At 49.4% G+C, this 24,870-nt stretch overlaps 1 protein-coding gene across 2 annotated transcripts in view; it reads right to left on the bottom strand.

Moving 5' to 3' along the window:
• The window catches only part of SYNGAP1 (synaptic Ras GTPase activating protein 1), a 214,023-nt gene that overhangs the window by 174,361 nt on the left and 14,792 nt on the right, over window positions 1–24,870 (bottom strand). Inside the window, exon 2 of one of the 2 annotated variants that reach the window (XM_030197194.1) lies at window positions 9,058–9,179. In XM_030197194.1, the coding sequence (XP_030053054.1) occupies window positions 9,058–9,179 (122 nt within the window). Of the gene's footprint in view, window positions 1–2,019; window positions 2,104–9,057; window positions 9,180–24,870 lie in introns of those variants that run through there. The other variant, XM_030197192.1, reaches the window with a different exon arrangement.

Consider the following 24,870-nt stretch of genomic DNA (forward strand, 5'->3'; position numbering starts at 1 on the left):
GAGGGGGAACGCTCTTCCCGGTACTGCCGCTTCCTGGGTGTCGAGTCGTCCCTCGATGTCCCGGAGCTGCCAGTCCCGTGCGTCGTAGGCGACTAATGACAGTACTTTTTGGCTTTCTTCCGATGCCCGTCATCGGCGCTCCACGGAAAGGACGAGGAGGAGGTGGAGCCCCCACGGCCTCAAGGTATCGGATCCGACAGGGTTCAGTCCCGATAGCCCTGAGCAGCGGGAGTGGCCGGGGCAGACTGCCCGCGCGGCCGCTATCCACCGCCGTTGCCAGCGGGCCAAAGGTACCTGTGCTCCTGGGGTCGATGCCATAGTCGGCGCCATCGACATCGTTACTGGCACCGAAGACCCGGCCGTCGACACCGATGCCGTCGAGGTCGATGGGCCGGTGCAAGTTCCAAAAAGACTGTCCCGCAGAACTTGCCTCGCCACCTGCGTCCGCTTCCGTAAGCCGAGACACAAGGTGTACATCTTGGAATTTTGCTCCGGGCCGAGGCACTGGAGACACCAAGTGTGAGTATCGGTCTGCGAGATCTGCCGACCGCACCGACCACACTTCTTGAATCCGCTCGGGACCTTCGAAAACATCGACAGAAAAATCGTGACGGCGAAGTCAAAATCGTCGATGGTGGCGGTGAAAAGCACACCCGAAAAAGAAAGAAATGACCGGCTGCGACGACACGCCCTCGCGACTGAGAACGACGAGGAAAACTTTTTTTTTTTTAACGAGAAAAGATAACGTGAATGCATACACTAAGAAAAGAAAAACCGCAGGCTAGGCCGCAATCCGGGGCTGACTAAGAGAGGGACGAAGACACGTCTCTCTCCAGCGCGGAAAGGAAATAAAACTGAGTGGGAATGGTCGCGCACGGGCGGGAAGACGGCCGCGCATGCGCGGTGGGCGTGCCCTGCTTGTGGGACCTCCCGCAAAGTTTTTTTCCCGGTCGGAGGGGACTGCCGTGGACGTCAACCCAGTCGTGAGAACAAGCAGCCTGCTTGTCCTCGGAGAGAAAAAAAAGAGTACGACCATTCTTCCCGAGGACAGTCTTCCGTAATCTGGTACAATCATTAGTACTCAGTCATCTAGATTACTGCAACTCACTTTACGCTGGCTGCAAAGAGCAAATACTCAAAAAACTCCAAACAGCCCAGAACACGGCAGCCAGACTCATATTTGGAGAACCAAAATACGAGACTGCAAAACCCCTACGAGAGAAGCTGCACTGGCTCCCACTCAAAGAACGCATCACGTTCAAAGTATGCACCCTAGTACATAAGATCATCCATGGCGATGCCCCAGCCTATATGTCAGACCTGATAGACCTACCACCCAGAAATGCTAAAAAATCTTCTCGCACGTTCCTCAATCTTCATTTCCCCAACTGTAAAGGACTAAAGTACAAACTAATGCACGCATCAACCTTTTCTTATAGGAGTGCACAACTCTGGAACGAACTGCCATGTAATCTGAAAGCGGTCTACGAACTGACCAACTTCCGGAAACTGCTAAAGACCCATCTCTTCGACAAGACCTATCACAAAGACCAAGTCATCTGAATTTCCCACATATACCCTGAATGTAAATTAATGCCTTCTGTTTTTTTTTTCTTTCTTTTATTATGTACTACTCTACCATGTAACCTAATCCTCTGTAACACCAAATGTCTACTCTCCTCATACTTCCACTATCCATGATGTATTGTAAGCCACATTGAGCCTGCAAAAAGGTGGGAAAATGTAGGATACAAATGCAATAAATAAATAAAATAAATAAAATTCAAGAAAGAATAATAAAAGTGAGTAACCCAATGAAAGAAGTGCTATACCACTAAGCAACAAAAAAATTGGTTGCGGTTTTTATAGTGGGAATATCTGAGGATGCTCTTTCAAAAAAATTAAAAAATTGTAGGAATTATTGTTGAAATTGACAGGTTTACTACATCCTGGTTACAGTATTTCGTCATGATTCTATAAAACATAACGACAAAGGAACAAGGAGAAATTACACCTTACCTGCTAATTTGCTTTCCTTTAGTCCCTCCGGACCAGCCCAGGAATGGACTGATGGGTTATCCACACCTACCAGCAGGTGAGTGAGAAAACTCTGACTCCAGAAAGCCAATGAGAGCCCTGGTCATGTGACTGTAACCTCAGTATTTGAATAACAAAGCAGAAAGGACAAGAAAAAGATCTGTATTCTGTGCCATAAGGAATTCAAGCAGCCAGGAAGCACAATATAAACAGGCTTGAACTACGACTTAATCATAACAGTGGGCTCACCAACAACTCGGAACCGAGCTGAGGTATGGCCAAATATGCACCAACGTGTGAAACTATGCAGTTGTGGAATTGGTTCAACTGTTCGTCATCTTCTTCTTTTTTTTTTTTTAACAACAACATGAACTGATTAAACTTTGCAAACTGTTAGCTTATCTCCGTTAACTGTCTAACTTGCAGAACAGCTCTGTAGTGGACAGTTGAATATATGTACACAGAAATGCTGGAAATATAGAGCAAGGGAGGGGCCTGGGCCGGTCCAGAGGGACTAAAGGAAAGCAAATTAGCAGGTAAGGTCTACTTTCTCCTTCCTTAGCGTCCCTCTGGACCGGCCCAGGATTGGACTGATGGGACGTAACAAAGCAGTAGTCCTAAAGGTGGGACCCCAGCAAACCCGCTGTGAGCACCTGAGATGCAAAGATCGCCTCCTGACGACACTGCAAATCCAGCCTGTAATGCCTAGAGAAAGAGTGAAGAGACGACCAAGTCGCCTCCTTACAGATCACCGCTGGAGGCACCAAGGCACACTCCGCCCACGAGGCTGCCTGCCCTCTTGTAGAATGAGCTTTAAGGGCCTCAGGAACTGGTCTGCCTGCCAACAGATAAGCTGACGCTATCATCTGTTTGATCCAACGCGACAACGTGGGCTTAGAAGCCGCCAACCCCTTGCGGTGCCCAGCAAAAAGAAGAAAGAGATGATCCGAGCGACGGAAGTCCTCCATAACTGTGAGATATCGTCTAAGCACTCTCTTAACATCCAGAGTACGCAACATCCGCTGCTCTTGCGTTCCTGAGGCTGACCCGAGAACCGGCAGAAAAACTGACTGGGCCAAATGAAAACGAGATATTACCTTAGGCAAAAAGGAAGGAACTGGCCGAAGGACCACTCGCTCCTTAGAAAATTCCAGAAATGGAGATCTGCAGCAAAAAGCTTGCAACTCCGAAACTCTTCTAGCTGACGCAATAGCCACTAGAAACACTGTCTTAAGCGTCAAATCCTTCAAAGACAGTCTTGTAAAGGCTCAAATGGAGATTTTGTTAGGGACGATAGAACCAGATTAAGATCCCAAGAAGGAAAAATTGATCTGACCGGTGGATGAAGAAGGCTAACCCCCTTCAAAAAACGGGCTACCTCAGGAAGACTAGCGAAAGACTTCCCCCGTATCCTAGCTCTGAAACAGGAAATAGCTGCCGCCTGAACCTTAAGCGCAGAGAGAGACAGCCCTTTGTCAAAGCCTCGCTGTAGAAAATCCAAGATCTGTGCCACCAATCCGCACACCAATCCTCAAAAATTCTTCAAGTGCGAATATAGTTTAGAGATGTGGAGCGCCGACGAGAACGCAGCATGGTGGAAATTACTGTTCTCGAAAAACCTCGCTTAGCTAAACGGGCTCGTTCAAGAGCCATGCTGTAAGACAAAATCGAGCTGGATCTGGATGTGACACTGGCCCTTGTACCAGCAACTCCTTGTGCACCGGAAACCGAAGAGGAGACACCACAGTCAGACCCTGCAGGTCTGCGTACCAAGGGCATCAAGGCCAGTCTGGAGCCACCAAAATGACCGGCCCCTCGTGCTCCTCGACCCTTTGTAGAAGACGACCTATTAGTGGCAATGGAGGAAACGCGTAAAGAAGACCGGAGGGCCACTGCTGCAACAGGGCGTCTACTCCTGCCACTTTCACATCTCTTCGACGACTGAAGAAACGAGGAACTTTTGAGTTGAGGCTGGAGGCAAACAGATCCATGGTTGGGAGTCCCCAACGTTGTACTATCAACTGAAACGCCCAATTGCTGAGAGCCCACTCCCCGGGATCGAGAGTGTGGCGACTGAGGAAGTCCGCTTGGACGTTGTCTATGCCGGCTACATGCGCGGCTGAAATGGCCGTCAGATAAAGTTCCGCCCATGCAAAGAGACTCTCCGCTTCTCGAGACAGTAGACTGCACTTCGTTCCTCCCTGACGGTTGATGTAGGCTACTGCCGAGGCGTTGTCCGAGAGAACTCGAACCGCTTTGCCCTCCAAGAGAGGACCGAAATGCAGCAACACGAAACGAATTGCCCTGGTCTCTAGAAAGTTGATCGACTGAGTTGATTCCAACGGGGACCAGAGTCCCTGAGCCCATCTGTCTAAGCAATGCGCACCCCAGCCTTGGAGACTGGCATATGTCGTTAGCGGTATTCACTGAGGAGGCTCCAATGGCATCCCTACTGTGAGATTCGTCATTCGAAGCCACCAAAAGAGAGAGCTGCGCTCCCGGTTGCGCAGCGACAACTTCCTTAGGAGAGAATCTGTTTGAGCCGACCATCGAGACAGAAGAGACCACTGTAGAGGTCTCATGTGAGCCCTGGCCGAGGGAACTACTTCGATCGTGGCCACAAATGGAACCAAGAAACTGAAGATAATGTCGAGCACAAGGCACCTTCCGACGCATCAAATTCAGTATCTGAGCCCGGAGCTTTAAGATCCTGTCCAGTGGTAGAAAAACACGGCCCCTCACAGTATCCAGGGTGACCCCTAAATGTTCCAGTGACTGAGAGGGAACCAACCGGCTCTTGGAGATGTTTACCACCCAACCTAGGGACTGCAAGAACGTTACTACTCTCTCCATTACGCGACAACTCTCCTGATAAGATTTGGCCCTTATCAACCAGTCGTCTAGGTAAGGATGAACCAGAATCCCTTCCTTCCTGAGGGCCGCTGCCACTACCACCATCACTTTGGTAAACATTCGTGGAGCTGTTGCCAGACCGAAAGGTAGAGCGCGAAACTGATAATGCCCTCCTAGAATCGCAAAACGCAAAAACCTGTGGTGAGCCGGACGGATAGGAATATGGAAATAGGCCTCTGTGAGATCTAAAGTAGTCAGATACTCTCCTTTGCGAACGGCCACTATGACTGAACGGAGCGTCTCCATTCGAAAACTGGTAACCCTGAGAGCGCGATTGACCGCTTTGAGGTCCAAAATAGGTCAAAAGGCGTCTTCCTTTTTGGGCACTACAAAATAGATGGAATACCTGCCTTGCCTGTACGTGGAAGGCGGAACTGGGGAAATAGCCTGAAGATCTAAAAGCCTCTGTAGTCTCCCGAACCGCCCGCACTTTGAGAGGAGAGCGACAGGGAGACTCCAGAAAGGCGTCTGAAATAGGCCTTGCGAATTCTAAGGCATAACCGTCTCGAACAACTTCCAGGACCCACTGATCCGAAGTAATATGGGCCCACCTCTGATAGAACTGAGAAAGACGAGCTCCCACAGGAACCAGAGGAGGGGCCCTCGCACCTTCATTGTGAAGCACATGATGGAGAGCGAAAACTCCCACCTGAGAATCTTCCTGCCCTGTGGAACCCCCGAAAGGACTGAATCCTGCTAAAAAATTGCGACTTCTGAGGGAGAGGAGCTCGATCAGATTGAAACCTATGGAAAGGTCTTAACCTACCCCGTCCAAACAAGGCCCCCCGCCTAGAGAAGCGAGGCCTATCTTCCGGAAGACGAGGCACTTTGGAATCTCCTAGAGAGTGCACCAACTTATCTAAAACCTCACCAAACAAAAAGAAGCCCCTAAAAGGAAACTTACTTAACTTAGACTTGGAGGCCGCATCCGCCGCCCAACCTTTTAACCAAAGAGAATGGCGAGCTGCCACCCCCAAAGCCAAAGATTTAGCAGAAGCCCTCAAAAGATCGTATAGAGCATCGGCGAGAAAGACAGAACCTGTCTCAATCTTTGCCACTTCCATATCTACCGCTGCAAGATCATCAGAGGATCTATCGAGGACTCTCTCCACCCAACGAAAACAGACCCTGGCTACCAAGGAACCACAAATAGCCGCCTGCACTGCCAGAGAAGAAACCTCAAACTTATGCTGAGGAAACTGAGGAAACTTCAAACAGCCCAGAATACAGCAGCCAGACTCATCTTCGGAAAACCAAAATACGAAAGCGCAAAACCCTTGCGTGAGAAACTACACTGGCTCCCACTCAAGGAATGTAACATCTTTAAAGTATGCACCTTAGTCCACAAAATCATCCACGGTGAAGCCCCTGCATACATGTCTGACTTAATAGACCTGCCACCCAGAAATGCTAAAAGATCATCCAGAACTTTCCTCAATCTCCACTTCCCTAAATGCAAAGGCATAAAATACAAAGTACTACACGCATCAACCTTCTCATATATGAGTACGCAATTCTGGAATACACTACCACGCAACCTGAAAATGATCTACGAACTAACCGACTTCCGCAAACGACTGAAAACTCATCTCTTTGAGAAAATTTATTGCAAGGATCAAAACACATGAAGTCCATACACACTAATAGAAATGCATTAATACACTCTCTTATGAATCTCTCTTACCCGTATTTCCACCACACTTAATATGCTATACCCTATGTTCTCTTGCTATTGTTCTATCGACTTATCTTTTCCCCATTGTAACACCCATGGTTTCTACGCCCCAACGAATTTTGACTTGACTTTGTCTCCCCATTACTCCTCACAATGTAACCCATAATCGTACTGTAACACATTGTATTTCCATCATTCACAATGTATTGTAAGCCACACTGAGCCCGCAAATAGGTGGGAAAATGTGGGCAATAAAATAAATAAAATAAATAAATGCTTCAAAAGGGAATCTAAACGCCTGTCCTGGGTATCCCTAAGCGCCGTGCCTCCATCCACGGGAACCGTGTTGCGCTTAGTAACCGCCGAAACTACAGCATCCACTACCGGAAGCTTAAGGAGCTCTTTATCTACCTCTGAGACAAGATAAAGACCATTCATAGAGCTCGCAGGGCAAAAGGCAGCATCTGGGGCCTGCCATTGAGCTTTAATGACCTCCCAAATGTCTTCATGCATGAGAAAAGATTTAGTGGTGGCCCTAGGGCCCTTAATTAACAAATCAACCTTACGAACCTGAGCGGGTGAAGGCTGATCATCAAAATGTAAACTGGAAGAAACCATAGCAATAAGATCCTGCAAATCTTCTTTATGAAATATTCTAGCCACCGAGGGATCTTCCCCCTGAGCCCCAGGAAGAGAATCAGGGTCTAAAGAAGAAGAAGAAGAAGAAGAAGGAGGCTCCTCCTCACACAGATCAGCAATCTCTTCCTCCTCCTCTAACAAGGGCATATCTAGAGTCTGGTCAGAAAACAAATCTGTAGGCAACTCACACACCCTAGGCCTCTTAAAGGAAGGCATAGAACTGACAGCAGCCCCTGATACAGTAGGAGGAATAGAAGTGCTAGGACCCCCTGACATTCCTGCTCCTGGGCCCTCTCGCTGCATCATAAAGGCCTGGTACACTGGAGAACGAACTCAGGTGGAAACCCCCCCTACCTGAGGCGATTCTGAACGCACCAGCGCCTCCGTACTCGAATGCCCAAAAATCGCTGAATTAAATGTCCCCGACGTGCTCGCCGCCAGAAACGGAGCAGAAGACAAAATGGCCGCCGTTCGCGCCTCTTTCGCTGCAGGCGCATCTGGAGCTGTCTCCGAGGCCTCCACAGTAGGCATCAGAGACCGCGACGGCAAAACTGACGAGACGGACTGCAAAGCCGGCGGCGGAAGGGAACTTGCGGGAGTATCAATCGCCGTACAATATTTGCAAACGCCAGTGGAGTTAACCCCCCTCCGCTGACACACTGCACAACGCTTCAGCTTTTCAGCCATGCCTGACCGGAACGTGCACGCGCATGCCAGCGCCAACGCGGTTCGCACCCTTTTTTCTTTTTTTTTTTTTTTAAACAAGGATCTATCCGACGCTAAATAAAACTATCAGAAAATATCCCAGGCAAATCCTAATGCTGTCAGCTCAAGACCCCGCTTTAGACTCTTTCTTTTATTCCTCTTTTATTTATTTATTTATTTATTTTTAAACAGCTGACACCACCGTAGTCCTACAGCAATTGAAGTCAGAGCTGCTTGCTCGTTAGGTCAGCGGGGAACACTTACTAACTGAAATCTTCTCTTTTTTTTTTTTTTTTTTTTTTAACTACAGGCTGCCTCTCCCAAAGACAAAACACCTTTACAGAGAAAGGGTAGTCCTGCCCTTAGATATTAAATATTTGAGAAGAATACAGAAGGGAGATGGGGAGGAAAAGGGGGTAGGGACTCGAGACACCCGAGTGTTACACCCCAGAGGCTGACAACCACAGCGTCTAAAATCCGTAGCTTTAAACAGAATTTCCTTAGCACAGAATAAGAAAGAATAAAGATTATAGACAAATAGCTATCCCACAAAGAGAGACTAATGGCTCACGTCCTACCTGCTGGGAGACTGAGAAAAATACTGAGGTTACAGTCACATGACCAGGGCTCTCATTGGCTCTCTGGAGTCAGAGTTTTCTCAGTCTCACCTGCTGGTAGGCGTGGATAACCCATCAGTCCAATCCTGGGCCGGTCCGGAGGGACGCTAAGGAATAAACTGTTAATGCTGAGTACTGCTGTACATGGTTTGAAGTTATTTGATATTACCAGAATTTGTATTTTGGATCACCTTATATTCATGAGAAACCATCATTCACACTTCATATTCAATTATAAAGAGCTCAGGTTGGGGGAGGCTTTGATTTATAACCATTCCTTCTTCAAACTGAAGTATACCTTAATCGCTAACAATTTCTGCAACCCTCTTGATCACATTTCAGAGCCCCAGAGAATGGCATATAGTCTACTTTGGAAATATAATCACTAGAATAACCAGAAAAAAAAAACTGTGGCACAAGCCTTGCCTGCCTACCAAACTGAAGATCTTAGCAGATCAAACAACCTCTCACCTGTCATGATCTGCACTCCGAAACCGTGGCAGGATCTGCCGAAAGCTGCTTGTACGATCCAGTTTTGGCTGACTCTTCGTCCTCTTGATGGAACTTTTTAACCGCCGGCTCAGGAAACCTTGCTGGAGAGGCAAAAGCAAAATTCGGTCAAGATGCAGAACATGGATGACACTGTGGTTCAGCTGTTGCACCATATGTGGGAGATGCCTGTCTGTTGGGGCTGCTACTGGTAGGATGCAGCGCACTGCACAGGCAATGTGCTGGAGACCCCTTTGTCAAGACTGGTAAGGTGTGGGCATGTTGCACAGGTGACATACTGGAGGCCCCAAGCTGCCAGGGCCAATAGAGGGTACGTATATTGTAGGGGTGATAAGCAGGAGGCTTCTGCCCCCTGGTAACAATAGGGTATGGGGGTTGGGGCTGCAGAGGTGAAGCAAATGGATTCCATTGGGAAAGGAGGTTGACTTGCTCTGCTTGTCAAAGAGAACATTTCCTTTCCATCCCTCAAATAACACAGGGGAACCTGTGCGAGCTAAAACAATCAGGGGGAGACAGGATATAGAAAAGAGGAGAAAAGGGAATACAAAACAGGAAAATATTCAGTCCCTAGTCACTACTTAGGGTTAAGGGGTCTGACAGATAAAGAGTCACATTGATGCCAATAAGAAAAATGGAGGGAGGGAAAGAAACATGCACACAGGTGAAAAGACAGAGAGAGAGAAAGACAAAGCAAAGCATCAATGAGCAAGGAAGAGATGGTATCTGGGTGATATTATTATTATTAGCATTTGTATAGCGCTACCAGACGCATGCAGCGCTGAACACCTGATACAAAGAGATAGTCCCTGCTCAAAAGAGTTTACAATCTAAGTAATACAGACAAACAAGACAGTTACGGGTGAGGGAAGTAATGGGTGGAAGGGACAAGGGGAGGGCAATTGTGGCTAGGAGCTAAAAGCAGCAGTGAAAAGGTGAGTTTTCAGCATAGATTTGAAAACAGGGTGAATCAGTGGTTTGAAAGCTGTGAGCATTGGTCTGCTGCTGCCCCTGCTGCCTGTGGAGAACAGGCTGCCTCCAGTTGGACAAGAGAGGAGATGGAAGCACCTTGGTGTGTTGTCGGAGGGTGCCATACTTGGGTTTGATGAAGAGGCTGTGGTGGCCAAGCTACAGCTTGGAAGTACACGGTTGGGGCTGGAGCTTGAAAGCAAGCACTTGGGGCCACAGAGAGGTATCGGCAGTGGAGAGGAGCTGCGGAGATGAATTGGCTGTTAAAGGAGTACTGCTAAGGCCAGTGGTGTGCTGGAGCCGGCTCGCACCAGCTCGCAAGAGCCGGTTGTTAATTTTCCTTCCGACTTGCAAGTCGGTTGTTAAACACCACAAGCCGGCTCTCCTCCCTCCCGCCGGATCTGTCCCTCACCGACTTTTGCATTCTTCGGGGCAGGCAGTCTTGCCTGCCCGCTACCAGCGCTGACTCTCCCCCGCTGCCGATTCGCGCTTAAAAAATGGTCGCCGAGACTTCCAGAGGTGGCCTCACGTCTCGGCGGCCATTTTGACGCGCGAACCGGCAGCGGGGGAGAGTCAGCGCTGGTAGCGGGCAGGCAAGACTGCCTGCCCCGAAGAATGCGAAGGGCAAGGAGTCGGTGAGGGACTGGATCCGGAGGGAGGGAGGAGAATTCGTGAAACAACTCGGGAGGGCGTGGCAGGGGAGAGAAGGGAGTCGCTGGGCATCTGTGGATGAGGGAAGAGAAGGGTCGCTGGGTATGGGTGCATGCAGGGCAGGGGAGAGGAGGGTCGCTGCTGGGTATGGGTGCATGCAGGGCAGGGGAGAGGAGGGTCACTGCTGGACATGGGTGCATGCAGGGCAGGGGAGGGTCACTGCTGGACATGGGTGGATGGAAGGCAGGGGAAAGGAGGGTCGCTGGGTATGGGTGCATGCAGGGCAGGGGAGAGGAGGGTCACTGCTGGACATGGGTGGATGGAGGGGAGAGAAGGGTCGCTGGTGCATACAGGGCAGCGGAAAGGAGAGGAGGGTCACTGCTGGACATGGGTGGGTCATGGAGGGCAGGGCAGGGGAGGGTCACTGCTGGACATGGGTGGATAGAGGGCAAGGGAGAGGAGGGTCACAGGGTATGGGTGCATGGAGGGCAGGGGAGAGGAGGGTCACTGCTGGACATGGGTGGATGGAGGGCAGGGGAGAGAAGGGTCGCTGGACATGGATGCATGCAGGGCAGGGGAGAGGAGGGTCACTGCTGGACGTAGGTGGATGGAGGGCAGGGGAGAGAAGGGTCGCTGGACATGGGTGGATGGAGGAGAGGAGGGGAGAGACAAGAAATGCTGGACATGGATGGAGGGGAAGGAAGAGTGAGGAAGGAGATGAGATGAGGGAAAAGGAAGAGAGGAGAAAAACTGCACATGGATGAAGAAAATAGGCAGAAGCTGAGGACCAGAAATGAAGAAGAAAGGAGGAAAGGAAAGAAATAAATGGAAAGGAAGCCCTGGAAACTGAGTTAAGAGGACAGACAGCAGCAGAATCGGATACTGGGCCAGCATGATCCGAAAAACAGTCACCAGACAACAAAGGTAGAAAAAAATCATTTTATTTTCATTATAGTGTTTGGAATATGTTCACTTTGAGAATCAGGTGCTCAACATTAAAAGTTTATATTTATTTACTTATTTATGGCATTTTATCACACATTAAACATGAATTAGATTGGAACCTGGGATCATTTAATTGTTTTTTACTGGAGTAATGCATTGCCACCCCCCCCCCCCCCAGGCTCTCTCCCCAGCTATAGCCAGCTCTGTAATTTGGGGGGGGCGCAGAGGGGGACAGGGGGCGCAGAGGGGGACTGGGGAGAGAGCCTGTTGTTAAACATTTACCAGTACACCACTGGCTAAGGCTGACCCAGTTGTAGGAGATTGGCTATAGTTAATATTTTAAGTTAACCTACAAATGGTGTTCAGAAGAGGAGAGCTGCGACTGTTGTGGAGCGCAGATAATTCAGACTCTGGAGATGAGTGAGCACAACCAGCATGGGACGGCTAGCGCATGCTCAGGAGGAGCCAAACGGTTCCTCTTGAGCTGGAAGAGAGCTCCAGCACAGTGGATCCTTCCATGGATGATGTCACCACAAACAAGTGTGCCTGCATGTTCCCTGCTTCTCTGTGGGAGAAGAGAGAAGGAAACTGGTTGAACTAATATAGGATTGCATAAGGCCAGCCCAAGGGTATCTGACATCCTAAACTAGCCATGAACACTCCCCCCCCCCCCCCCCCAAACCTACCTAGGGGCAGCTCAAGCCCTTACTCCTTTTCCATCCACAGTCCACTCTCCTCCTCCCTCCTACTGGGCCTGCTGTCGCTCCCACACTCCCTTTTCTAGAGCTGATGGTGCAAGGGGAAATCTGCCCAGTGTGTGGCAGCAGCCAAAAAAAAGTAAACAGGATGCTAGAAATCATTAGGAAAGGGATGCAAAATAAGACCAAGAATATTATAATGCTTCTATATCACTCCATGGTGCGACCCCACCTTGAGTATTGTGTTCAATTCTGGTCGTCGTATCTCAAAAAAGGATATAGCAGAATTAGAAAAGGTTCAAAGAAGAGCAATCAAAATGATAAAGGGGATGGAACTCCTTCCATATGAGGAAAGGCTAAAGAGGTTAGGCCTCTTCAGCTTGGAAAAGAGACGGCTGAGGGGGGATATGATTGAGATCTGCAAAATCCTGAGTGGTGCAGAATGGGTAAAAGTGAATCAATTTCTCACTCTTTCAAAAAGTACAAAGATCAGGGGAACACTCAATGAAATTACATGGGAATACTTTTAAAACATACAGGAGGAAATATTTTTTCACTCAAAGAACAGTTAAGCTCTGGAACTTGCTGTCAGAGGATGTGGTAACAGTGGTTAGCATATCTAGGTTTTAAAAAACCCCATTTGGATAGAAACATAAAAACATGACGGCAGATAAAGGCCATATAACCCATCCAGTCTGCCCATCCTCTGTAACCCCTAATTCTTCCTGTTCCTAAGCGATCCCACATGCTTATCCCATGCCTTTTTAAATTCTGGAACAGTCCTCGACTCCACCACCTCCACCAGGAGGCCATTCCACGCCTCCACCACCCTTTCTGTGAAATAATACTTCCTTAGGTTACTCCTAAGATTATTCCCTCTTATCTTTGTCATGCCCCCTCATTCCAGAGCTCTCCTTCATTTGAAAAAGGCTCTCTTCCTGTACATAAATGCCCTTGAGATATTTAAACGTCTCTATCATGTCTCCTCTCTCCCTCCTCTCTTCCAGCATATACATGTTGAGGTTCATAAGCCTGTCCCTATAATTTTTGCATTCAAGACCACTTACTAATTTCGTAGCCGCCATCTGGACTGACTCCATCATGTTTATATCTTTCCATAGGTGCGGTCTCCAGAACTGCACGCAGTACTTCAAATGAGGCCTCACCAGAGACTTATACAATGGCACTATCACCTCCTTTTTCCTGCTGGTCATGCCACTCTTTATGCACCCAAGCAACCTTCTGGCTTTGGTCGTCGCTTTTTCTACCTGTTTGAAAGCTTTAAGGCCGTCCGACACAATCCCCCCCAAGTCCCGCTCTTCCTTTGCACACTGAAGCACTACACCCCCTATACTGTACCGTTCCCTTGGATTTTTGCGACCCAAGTGCATGACCCTGCATTTTTTGGGATTAAACCTTAGTCGCCAAATATCGGTCCATTCCTCTAGCTTCGCTAGGTCCTTCCTCATGTCATTCACACCCTCCACGGTGTCCACCCTGTTGCAGAGTTTAGTATTATCCGCAAAGAGACAAACCTTACCAGAAAGCCCTTCCGCAATATCGCTCACAAAGACGTTAAAAAGAGCCGGCCCTTGGACCGATCCCTGCGGTACTCCACTGACGACATCCTTTTTCTTCAGAGCAAGCTCCATTTACCACCACCCTCTGTCTCCTACCAGTCAACCATTTTTTTACCCAATCAGTTACTCTAGGTCCCACACCGAGGGCACTCAATTTATTTATCAGTCGCCTGTGCTGAACTGTGTCAAAAGGCTTTGCTGAAATCCAAGTATACCACATCAAGCGCCCCTCCCACATCCAACTGTTTGGTCACCCAGTCGAAGAAGACAGTCAGATTCGTCTGACACGACCTGCCACTAGTGAAATCATGCTGCCTCGGGTCCCGCATTCCACGTAGTTCAAGAAATGTCACAATCCTCTTCTTTAGAAGATTTTCTATTAGCTTACTCACCACCGAGGTCAGACTGACAGGTCTGTAATTCCCTACCTCCTCCTTACTTCCACTCTTGTGCAAAGGAACCACATTCGCCCTTCTCCAGTCCACCGGGACCACTCCAGTTTCTAAGGAAGCATTAAAGAGGTCCATCAGCGGAGCCGACAGAACTTCTCCGAGTTCCTTAAGCACCCTTGGGTATATCCCATCAGGCCCCATCGCTCTGTCTACTTTTAGTTTGGCAAGCCCCTCATGAACACAGTCCTCCGTAAACGGGTCTTGGTCTACCATACCTCCATCCCCTTTAGCCTTTGCTTTCTGCAGCCCTACCCGCTGTTTTTCATTCGTGAACACAGAGCTAAAATAACCGTTAACCAGTTCAGCTTTATCCTTATCATCTTCCACATATTTCTCTCCCTCAGCTTTGAGCCTCACAATGCTATTATGGCACTTCCTCTTGTCACTTACATATCTGAAAAAGGTCTTGTCCCCCAATTTTATCGTATTAGCTATTTTTTCCTCCATTAGCCGCTTCGCTTTCCTGATAGCTTTTCCAGCTTCTCTTCGCTTATTTAGGTATTCTCTCCTGTCTTCATCTTTCTGAGTCGTCTTATAACATGCAAAGGCTAGCCTCCTTTCCCTTATCTTTTCAGCTACTACATTCGAATACCAGAGAGGCCTTCTTTTCCTCTTACTTTTATGTACTTTTCTAACATAAAGGTTAGTCGCCTTTAATATAGCTCCTTTCAGTCTTGTCCATTGCTGTTCTACATCCTTCAGCTGTTCCCATCCTGCTAACTGTTCCTTGAGAAATTCCCCCATCTCAGCAAAGTTAGTTCCTTTGAAATCCAGGACCTTCAATCTCGAGAGAGCCCTCTCTTCTGTTTTAATATTGAACCATACCATACGATGATCACTAGATGCCAAATGGTCCACCACCTTGACGTCAGAAATGTACTCTCCATTCGTAAGCACCAGGTCCAGAACAGCTCCATCCTGCTTCGGTTCCGTCACCCACTGCCGGAACAATTCTTCCTGTAGGGAATCTAAGATCTCTTTGTTTCTAGACGACCCTACAGCCGGGACACCCCAATCAACATCCGGCATATTGAGGTCACCTATCAGTAGTACTTCCCCTTTCCTAGCTATCTTGCGGATGTCTTCAATTAAGTCCCTGTCCAGTTCCTCCGACTGTGAGGGAGGTCTGTATATCACTCCGACGGGAAAATTAGGTTTTTACCGTGATAATTTTCTTTCCTTTAGTCATAGCAGATGCAGCCATTACAGATGGGTTGTGTCCATCAACCAGCAGAGGGAGATAGAGAGCACACTTTTTTCAGTGCCTCATACCAGCTTGCTCCACTGCCTCTCTTCAGTATTTGAAGCTTCCAAAGCAGTATGGCAAACCGCAATGGGAATAACATGAGCTTTCCTCACAGCAAACGATGGCCCTACAACAAAGGGCATTAACTCAGAATGGAGGGAATGAAACATCCTCCCAGAGGGCATAAACTCATCCTCCACTGAGACATAACTGGAGGGAATAAACTCATCCTCCCGGAGGGAATAAACTCATCCTCCAAAACATGAAACTGGAGGGAATTAAGTCATCCTCCTTTAATTGAACAAGAATCCTGAAGACTGTTTTCCGACTTTCTCCCAAGGACGGAATCTCCAGGAAACATGAACAGAACCTGAAATAGATTTACAGCAGATAGCAATCAGACAGGGAGGGATCATGGCTGCATCTGCTATGACTAAAGGAAAGAAAATTATCACGGTAAGAATCTAATTTTCCCTTCCTTGTCATCAAGCAGATGCAGCCATTACAGATGGGATGTATCAAAGCAATCCCTAGATAGGGTGGGAACAAGCCACACCACGCGCCAGCATTTGCGTGCCAAAATGTGCGTCCTTCCTGGCAGCCACATCCAGCCTGTAATGTCGAGCAAAAGAGCTTAGAAGCCCATGTTGCTGCACTACAAATCTCTTGAAGAGACAGTGCTCCAGTTTCAGCCCAAGAAGAGGAAATTCCTCTAGTGGAATGCGCCTTAAAGGCATCAGGCGGAGGCTGGCCGGCAAGCAAATAAACTGAAAAGATAGATTCTTTGAGCCAGCAGGCAATAGTGGCTTTACACGCTGGAGACCCTCTGCGAGGACCTGATAGCAAAACAAACAGATGTTCAGAGGTCCTGAAAGAGTTAGTAACTCGCAGATACTGCAGCAGAGTCCTGCGCACATCCAACAGGTGCAATTGCCCAAAAGATTCTGGAAACTCCTCCATGACAAAGGAGGGCAATAAAATAGGTTGGTTTAGGTGAAACGCTGAAACCACCTTAGGCAAGAAGGAAGGCACAGTCCGAGCCGTGACCCGGGACTCTGAAAATTGCAGAAAAGGGTCTCTACAGGACAGCGCCTGGAGCTCTGACACCCGTCTCGCCGAAGTAATGGCCACTAAAAAGATGGCCTTCAGTGTCAAATCTGTCCCTGAAGCACGCCGAAGCGGTTCAAAGGGAGCACCCTGAAGGGCTTTCAGCACTAGCCCCAGGTTCCAAGCTGGATAAGGTGCACGCACGGGAGGATGGAGCCGAAGCACCCCTCTAAGAAACCGTGCCACATCTGGATGAGCAGCTAAAGACACGCCTTCAACCTTGCCACGCAGGGAGGCCAACGCTGCCATTTGCACCAGCAGGGAATTATAGGCCAAGCCTTTTTGTACACCATCCTGCAAAAAGTCCAGAATCGGCGAGACAGGAGCCCGCAGGGGTGTGATCTCTTTGGAAGCACACCAGACTTCAAACTGGCGCCAAATCTTGGCATAAGCCACGGAAGTGGAACGCTTGCGGGCTTGCAGGAGAGTGGTAATTACTTTATTGGAATAGCCTTTGTCTCTCAATTGCCAGGCCATAAGACCAAATCGGCCGGCGTCCTCCATGGTCACCGGACCCTGTGACAACAGGTTGGGAACCAGAGGTAACTGAAGGGGATCCTCTACGAGCATCTGTCGGAGGTCCGCATACCAAGGCCTCCTGGGCCAATCCGGGGCGACGAGAACCACTTCTCCTGGATGCAGCCGAATCCGCAGGAGCACTCACCCTATCAAGGGCCACGGAGGGAGCACATACAGTAGGCCCGGAGGCCAGGGTTGAGCCAAGGAGTGGCCTAGTGGTTAGGGTGGTGGACTTTGGTCCTGGGGAACTGAGGAACTGAGTTCGATTCCCACTTCAGGCACAGGTAGCTCCTTGTGACTGGGCAAGTCACTTAACCCTCCATTGCCCCATGTAAGCCGCATTGAGCCTGCCGTGAGTGGGAAAGTGCAGGGTACAAATGTAACAAAAATTTTTAAAAAAAACCCGCCGAGCGAGTATCTCTCCGTCTGTTGAAAAAGCACGGGACTTTGGCATTGATGCTTGTCGCCATTAGATCCATCACGGGCTTGTCCCACTTGGCACATATCTGCAGGAATACTTCGTCTGCAAGTTCCCACTCCGCTGGATCGATCTGATACCTGCTTAGATAATCGGCTTGCACGTTGCTCTGACCTGCAATGTGAGCTGCCGACAGAAACTGTAGATGCAGCTTGGCACGGTGGCAAATTTGTTCGGCCTGCGCGGCTAGAGCTCTGCACTGAGTGCCGCCTTGTCGATTTATGTAGGCCACTGCTGTCGTGTTGCCCGACATCACTCTGACAGCCAATCCTTCCAGGGTCACTTGAAAAGCCAGAAACGCCTGAATCACCGCTTTCAACTCTAGGCGGTTCATGGACCACTCCGACTCCTCGGGTGTCCATAGACCCTGGGCATGCTTCCCCTTGCAATGTGCGCCCCAGCCTTTCAGGCTGGCATCTGTCACCATTAGGCACCAATCGGGGAGCGCCAGCGGCATTCCTCGCCGCAGCATGCTGTCTGAGAGCCACCACTCCATACTGAGTCGGGCTGCAGGGAGCCAAGAGAGTCTGCATTGATAATCCTCAGATACTGGAGACCATCTTTGGAGTAGAGCATACTGTAGAGGTCTCAGGTGCGCTCTCGCCCAGGGCACCAATTCCATGGTGGCCGTCATCGATCCAAGCAGCTGGACAATGTCCCAAGCTCACGGGCGGGGCATCCTCTGATGCAGACGGACCTGATTCTGAAGCTTGCACCGCCTTCACTCGGGTAGGTACACATACCCCGAGGCTGTGTCGAACCTGGCCCCCAAATATTCTAGAGACTGCGAGGGGGTCAGGTGACTTTTGGCCAAATTGACGACCCAGCCCAGAGATTGAAGTACTGAGACCACTCTGGCTGTTACATGCTGACTCTCTGCAGCAGAGTTTGCTCGAATGAGCCAGTCGTCCAGGTACGGGTGAACCCGAATACCCTCTCGCCTTAGAAAAGCAGCTACTACCACCATAACCTTCGAAAAGGTGCGGGGAGCTGTGGCGAGGCCAAAAGGCAAGGCCAGGAACTGGAAATGCTTTCCCATCACCACAAACCTCAGAAACGTCTGGTGCGGGGGCCAAATTGGTATGTGCAAGTAAGCTTCTTTCAGGTCCAGAGACGTGAGAAACTCTCCTAGCTGTACCGCCGCAATGACGGAGCGCAGGGTTTCCATGTGAAAATGCCGCACTCTCAGGGACTTGTTTAATTCTTTTAAGCCCAGAATAGGGCGAAAAGACCCTCCTTCTCGCGGCACCACAAAGTAGATGGAGTACTACTACTACTATTTAGCATTTCTATACTGCTACAAGGCGTATGCAGGGCTGCACAAACATAGAAGAAAGACAGTCCCTGCTCAAAGAGCTTACAATCTAATAGACAAAAAATAAATAAACTAAGCAAATCAAATCAATTAATGTGAACAGGAAGGAAGAGAGGAGGGTAGGTGGAGGCGAGTGGTTACAAGTGGTTACAAGTCAAAAGCAATGTTAAAGAGATGGGCTTTCAGTCTAGATTTAAAGGTGGCCAAGGATGGGGCAAGACGTAGGGGCTCAGGAAGTTTATTCTAGGCGTAGGGTGCAGCGAGGCAGAAGGCGCGAAGTCTGGAGTTGGCAGTAGTGGAGAAGGGAACAGATAAGAAGGATTTATCCATGGAGCGGAGTGCACGGGAAGGGGTGTAGGGAAGGAAGAGTGTGGAGAGATACTGAGGAGCAGCAGAGTGAGTACATTTATAGGTTAGTAGAAGAAGTTTGAACAGGATACAAAAACGGATAGGGAGCCAGTGAAGGGTCTTGAGGAGAGGGGTAGTATGAGTAAAGTGACCCTGGCGGAAGACGAGACGGGCAGCAGAGTTTTGAACCGACTGGAGAGGGGAGAGGTGACTAAGTGAGAGGCCAGCAAGAAGCAGATTGCAGTAGTCTAAACGAGAGGTGACAAGGGTGTGGATGAGGGTTTTGGTAGAGTGCTCGGAAAGAAAGGGGCGGATTTTACGGATGTTGTAAAGAAAGAAACGACAGGTCTTGGCAATCTGCTGGATATGAGCAGAGAAGGAGAGAGAAGAGTCAAAGATGACCCCAAGGTTTCGAGCTGAGGAGACAGGGAGAATGAGAGAGCCATTAACAGAAATAGAAAATGGGGGGAGTGGGGAGGTGGGTTTGGGGGGGGAAATGAGAAGCTCGGTTTTGGTCATATTTAATTTCAGGTGGCGTTGAGACATCCAGACAGCAATGTCAGACAAGCACGCTGAAACTTTGGTTTGGATGCAAGGTGAGATATCAGGGGTAGAAAGGTAGATTTGGGAGTCATCAGCATAGAGATGGTAGGAAAAGCCATGGGATGAGATTAATGAACCAAGGGAAGAAGTGTAGATAGAAAAGAGGAGGGGACCAAGAACAGAACCCTGAGGCACGCCGACAGGCAGAGGGATAGAAGTAGAAGAGGATCCACCAGAGTGAACACAAAAGGTGCGGAGGGAGAGGTAGGAAGAGAACCAGGAAAGGACAGAGCCCTGGAATCCAAGTGAGGACAGGGTATCGAGAAGTATGCTGTGATCGACAGTGTCAAAAGCAGCGGAAAGATCAAGAAGAATGAGGATGGAATATTGACCTCTGGATTTAGCCAGTAATAGGTCATTGGAGACTTTAGTAAGCGCAGTTTCGGTTGAGTGGAGAGGGCGAAAACCAGATTGTAGTGGGTCAAGAATAGCATGAGTAGCGGCCGCAGCCATGTTCGGCGGGAGGTACCGGGGACACGGCCCCTATCTGAATCAGACCTTGCAAAGTCTCTCTACCGCCGCCCATTTGGCGGCAGAACCGCATCGGGACTCCACAAACACGTCTCTTACAGGGACATCGAATTCTATTCTGAAACCGTCTCTGATCAGGTCCAAGACCCACTGATCTGAGGAAATGTTGGCCCACTCCTCGGCAAAGAGGGAAAAACGTCCTCCGATGACAGGACTCGAGGAGAGGGCCGGCGCACCATCATTGAGAGGGTCGCCCCTGAATCCAGGCCTTGAGCCAGTGGCTGTGGAACGTTTGTCCGAGCGAAAGGAGTTCCTCTGCTGAAAACGGGCACGAGAAGTGAACCCAGCAGAATGCCCCGGGCGGTACCTTCGAGCTTCACGGAAGCGAGGTCTGTAAGAGGAGTGGACCGCCGCACCCTTAGAGGAAGGCCGAGGCCTATCTTCGGGCAAGCGCTGGGGTTTAGCCTCACCCAGGCCCTTCATAATTTTCTCCAACTCCTCACCAAACAGGAGAAGGCCTTGAAAGGGCAACTTCACCAACCTTTGCTTAGAGGCCATGTCCGCCGCCCAATGCCGTAGCCAAAGAAGACGGCGAGCCGCCACTGCTACTGCCATGTGTTTAGCCAAAGCTCTGACAATATCATAAAGGGCGTCAGCAAGAAAGGACAAGGCCGACTCCATCCGCGGAGCCACATCTGAAAAGGGCTCCGCTCCATCACCGGGCTGTTCCACTGCCTGTTGCAACCAAGCCAGGCAGGCTCTAGCAGCATAACAACTGCATGCAGACGCCCGAATAGTGAGACCTGCAATTTCAAATGACCGTTTAAGTGCTGATTCCAGTCTACGGTCTTGAATATCCTTCAGGGCAACACCTCCTTCAACAGGGAGGGTAGTTCTCTTTGTCACAGCTGTGACTAGGGCATCCACTTTAGGCATAGCAAAGCGAGCCATATGCTCCTCACTCAGAGGGTATAATTGCCCCACAGCCCTGGAAACTTTCAAAGGTCCCTCGGGGTCAGCCCACTGAGCCGAAATAAGCTCTTGGATGGAGTCATGCAAAGGAAAGGCTCGAGCAGGCTTTTTGGTACTAGCCATCCTAGGATTCACAGAGGAGGCTGTGCCACTGGCAGGGTCCTCAATAGAGAGAGCCTGCAGGGCATCAGAAATAAGCGCTGGCAGCTCATCACGGTGGAAAATCCTCACCGTGGAGGGATTGTCCAGATCCTGAGTCACTTCTGCACCAGACTCTGGCTCCTCAGACCATAAAGGCCTGCCAGAGTCCTCCGAATCCTCGCAGCCCGACCACAGGGGGGAAAATGGAGGTGCAGCACTCTCTGAAGGGGAAAGAGCCCTTCTGCACTTCATATTCTGCCAATTATCAGGGAATAACGCCTCAGAGGGCTAGAATCCACCGGGGGGGCATTAGAAGAGGCCCCTGCAGGGCTTTGTGGGAGAGCTCTTTTAAGCATGTATGCTTTATGCATTAATAAGACAAAATCAGGGGAGAAAAACTCACCCTGGGCACCCGGATCTCTGCCGGGGCTAGTAGCTCTCACATCAGCCTCACTCCGAGGCCTCCCCCCGGGCTCAGGACTCTCCGTCTCAGCGGAGGTCGCGCCATGTGGTAAATTCAAAATGGCGTCAGCTGCCAGCTCAGAGCACGAAGAATCGTCGCTCGCCATGCTCGGGCTGGCTCTAACGTCTGTACAGCACGATTTACAGAGCCCCGCTGCTGATCTGCGCTTGCCACACTTGGAACAGCGCTTTACTGTCTCCGCAGCCATCGCCGAAAACGGCGGTAAAATTCAAAATGGCGGTTCGCGCCAAATCGCCCCGATCGCGGGCCCACCCCGGAGGAGTCAGAAAACACTCTTACCTCACTGGACCGAGTATCACAGCTCCGGTCCCACAGAAAAAGGCAAGGAAAAACCTCTGTTCCTTTTTTTTTTTAACGCTGTGAGGAAAGCAGAGGTAAATAGAACTCCGGAGGCTCAGGTGAGTGGGAAAGGCAGGGAAAGGGCGAACCTATGTGCCTGCATCCACTGTTGGTGGGGAAGGACAGGGAAAGCTAAGCAATGTGTCCACATCCACGGAAGTATGGGTAAGGCAGGGAAAGGGCGAACCTATGTGCCTTTAAAGTGAAGCTGCTATAGCCTCCAACACCCCTGCTAACAACTGGCAAAAGCACAGGAGCAACCTCCAGGCAGATTTTAGATGCAGCTCGAAGAAGCTGCAGCCACTCTGCTAGGGGAGATAGAGAATACTGAAGAGAGGCAGTGGAGCAAGCTGGTATGAGGCACTGAAAAAAGTGTGCTCTCTATCTCCCTCTGCTGGTTGATGGACACAACCCATCTGTAATGGCTGCATCTGCTTGATGACAAGGAAATAGATACATTTTCCTTTCCCTCTTTCCAGTTTAACCCACAGCACTTCTTCCCTACCCCACATGTCCTGCAGTTCTGTCACTTGGATATCATTCTTAGCATATAATGCCACACCTCCACACTTTTTTCCTACTCTGTCCTTCCTGAATAGATTATAACCAGGTATAGCAACATTCCAGTCATGGTTCTCCGTGAACCACATTTCCGTGACCGCCACTAAAGCCAAGTCCGCTTCCATCATTGTAGCCTCAAGTTACATCTCTCATCTCTCCCTACACTCCTCCCCGGGAACTCCGCTCACTGGGCAAATCTCTCTTATCTGCACCCTTCTCCTCCACCGCTAACTCCAGACTCCGTTCCTTCTATCTTGCTGCACCATATGCCTGGAATAAACTTCCTGAGCCGGTACGCCAAGCCTCAACTCTGGCCATCTTCAAATCTAGGCTAAAAACCCACCTCTTCGATGCTGCTTTTAACTCCTAAACCTTCAACTGTCCCCTATCCCTGATGTCCTGTCTGTCCTAACCCTTATCCCTTACTTGTCCTGTCTGTCTGTCATAATTAGATTGTAAGCTCTATTGAGCAGGGACTGTCTCTCCATGTTCAAGTGTGAAGTGCTGCATACGTCCGGTAGCGCTATAGAAATGATAAGTAGTAGTAGTAGTAGTAAGTTCTAGAAGTTTGTTTCCCATACTACGGGCATTGTTATACAAGGCTCTCTAGATTTTAATCTTTTTATTCACTTCTATAGAGGCATTAGATGTCCTACCTTCCTGGGGTTAATTATGGTTTCGCGGCCTTTTATACCCATCCCCATCAATTTTAGTTTAAAGCCCTCTTTAGTACTTTAGCCAGCCTGTTGCTGAAGACAATCCTTCCTTGACAGATGGACACCATCACCACTCAGTGCCTCTTGGAAAATCATCCCATGGTCTACGAAACCAAAGCCCTCTCTTCAGCACCAACCACGCAGCCACGTATTTATCTCCAACATGCGAGCTTCTCTCATTCGACCTTAACCTTCGACAGGTCTGCAGGGAGGATCAATGAGAATACTGCCTACGCACCTAGATGCTTCACCCTCTGACCCAAAGCCACGAAGTCTCGTATGATACGTTCAGTAGGATACTTAGCTGTATCATTTGTGCCAACATGGATGAGTAGCATAGGAGAGTGGTCCATAGGCTTGATGAGTTTACGCAATCTTTCCACGATATCGCGAATCTTGGCACCTGGCAGACAGCACATCTCTCTGGACAACATATCCGGCCGGCAGATGGGCGCTTGAGTACCCCTTAGAAGTGAATCTCCAACCACCACTACCTTTTGCTTTCTTTGGGCCAATTGTCTGGCTGTGATGGCATTTTTGGTCATTGTTTCCTCCTGTTTTTTAGGCGTTTCTAGCTCTTCTACCTCCAGGGTAGTGAACTGATTCTTTAGCTGAATAGAAGGTGGAGGATTGATCTTGTGGGACTTGGTGGCCTGCTTCCAGCTGTGCTCTGTCTGCCCAAGATCTTCTCTCTTTTTAACGCAGATGAATCCAGGAACTAGTGGGTTAAGTCCGCCTACCAGCAGGTGGAGATAGAGATAAACAAACTAAAGGCAGTGATGCCAGACAGCCAGCTCCTTCCTACTACTACTACTTATCATTTCTACAGCGCTACAAGGCAAATGTAGCGCTGTACACCATACATGAAAAAGACAGTCCCTGCTCAAAGAGCACACAATCAAAGTAGGACAGGCACACAGACAGAGCAACTAAGAGGTAAGGGAATTCAAGAGGTGAGGATAAAAGGGGTACAGGGCAAGTGAATAGTGGTTTGGAGTCAAAAACAGCGTTAAAGAGGTGGGCTTTTAGCCTGGATTTGAAAACGGCCAAAGACGGGGCTAGACGTACAGGCACGGGAAGTCTATTCCAGGCGTGAGGTGCAGCAAGATAAAAGGAACAGAGTCTGGAATTAGCAGTAGAGGAAAAGGGGACAGACAAGAGAGATTTATCCACAAAACGGAG

Source organism: Microcaecilia unicolor, chromosome 3 (assembly GCF_901765095.1).
Source record: "Microcaecilia unicolor chromosome 3, aMicUni1.1, whole genome shotgun sequence".
Classification (NCBI taxonomy): Eukaryota; Metazoa; Chordata; class Amphibia; order Gymnophiona; family Siphonopidae; genus Microcaecilia; species Microcaecilia unicolor.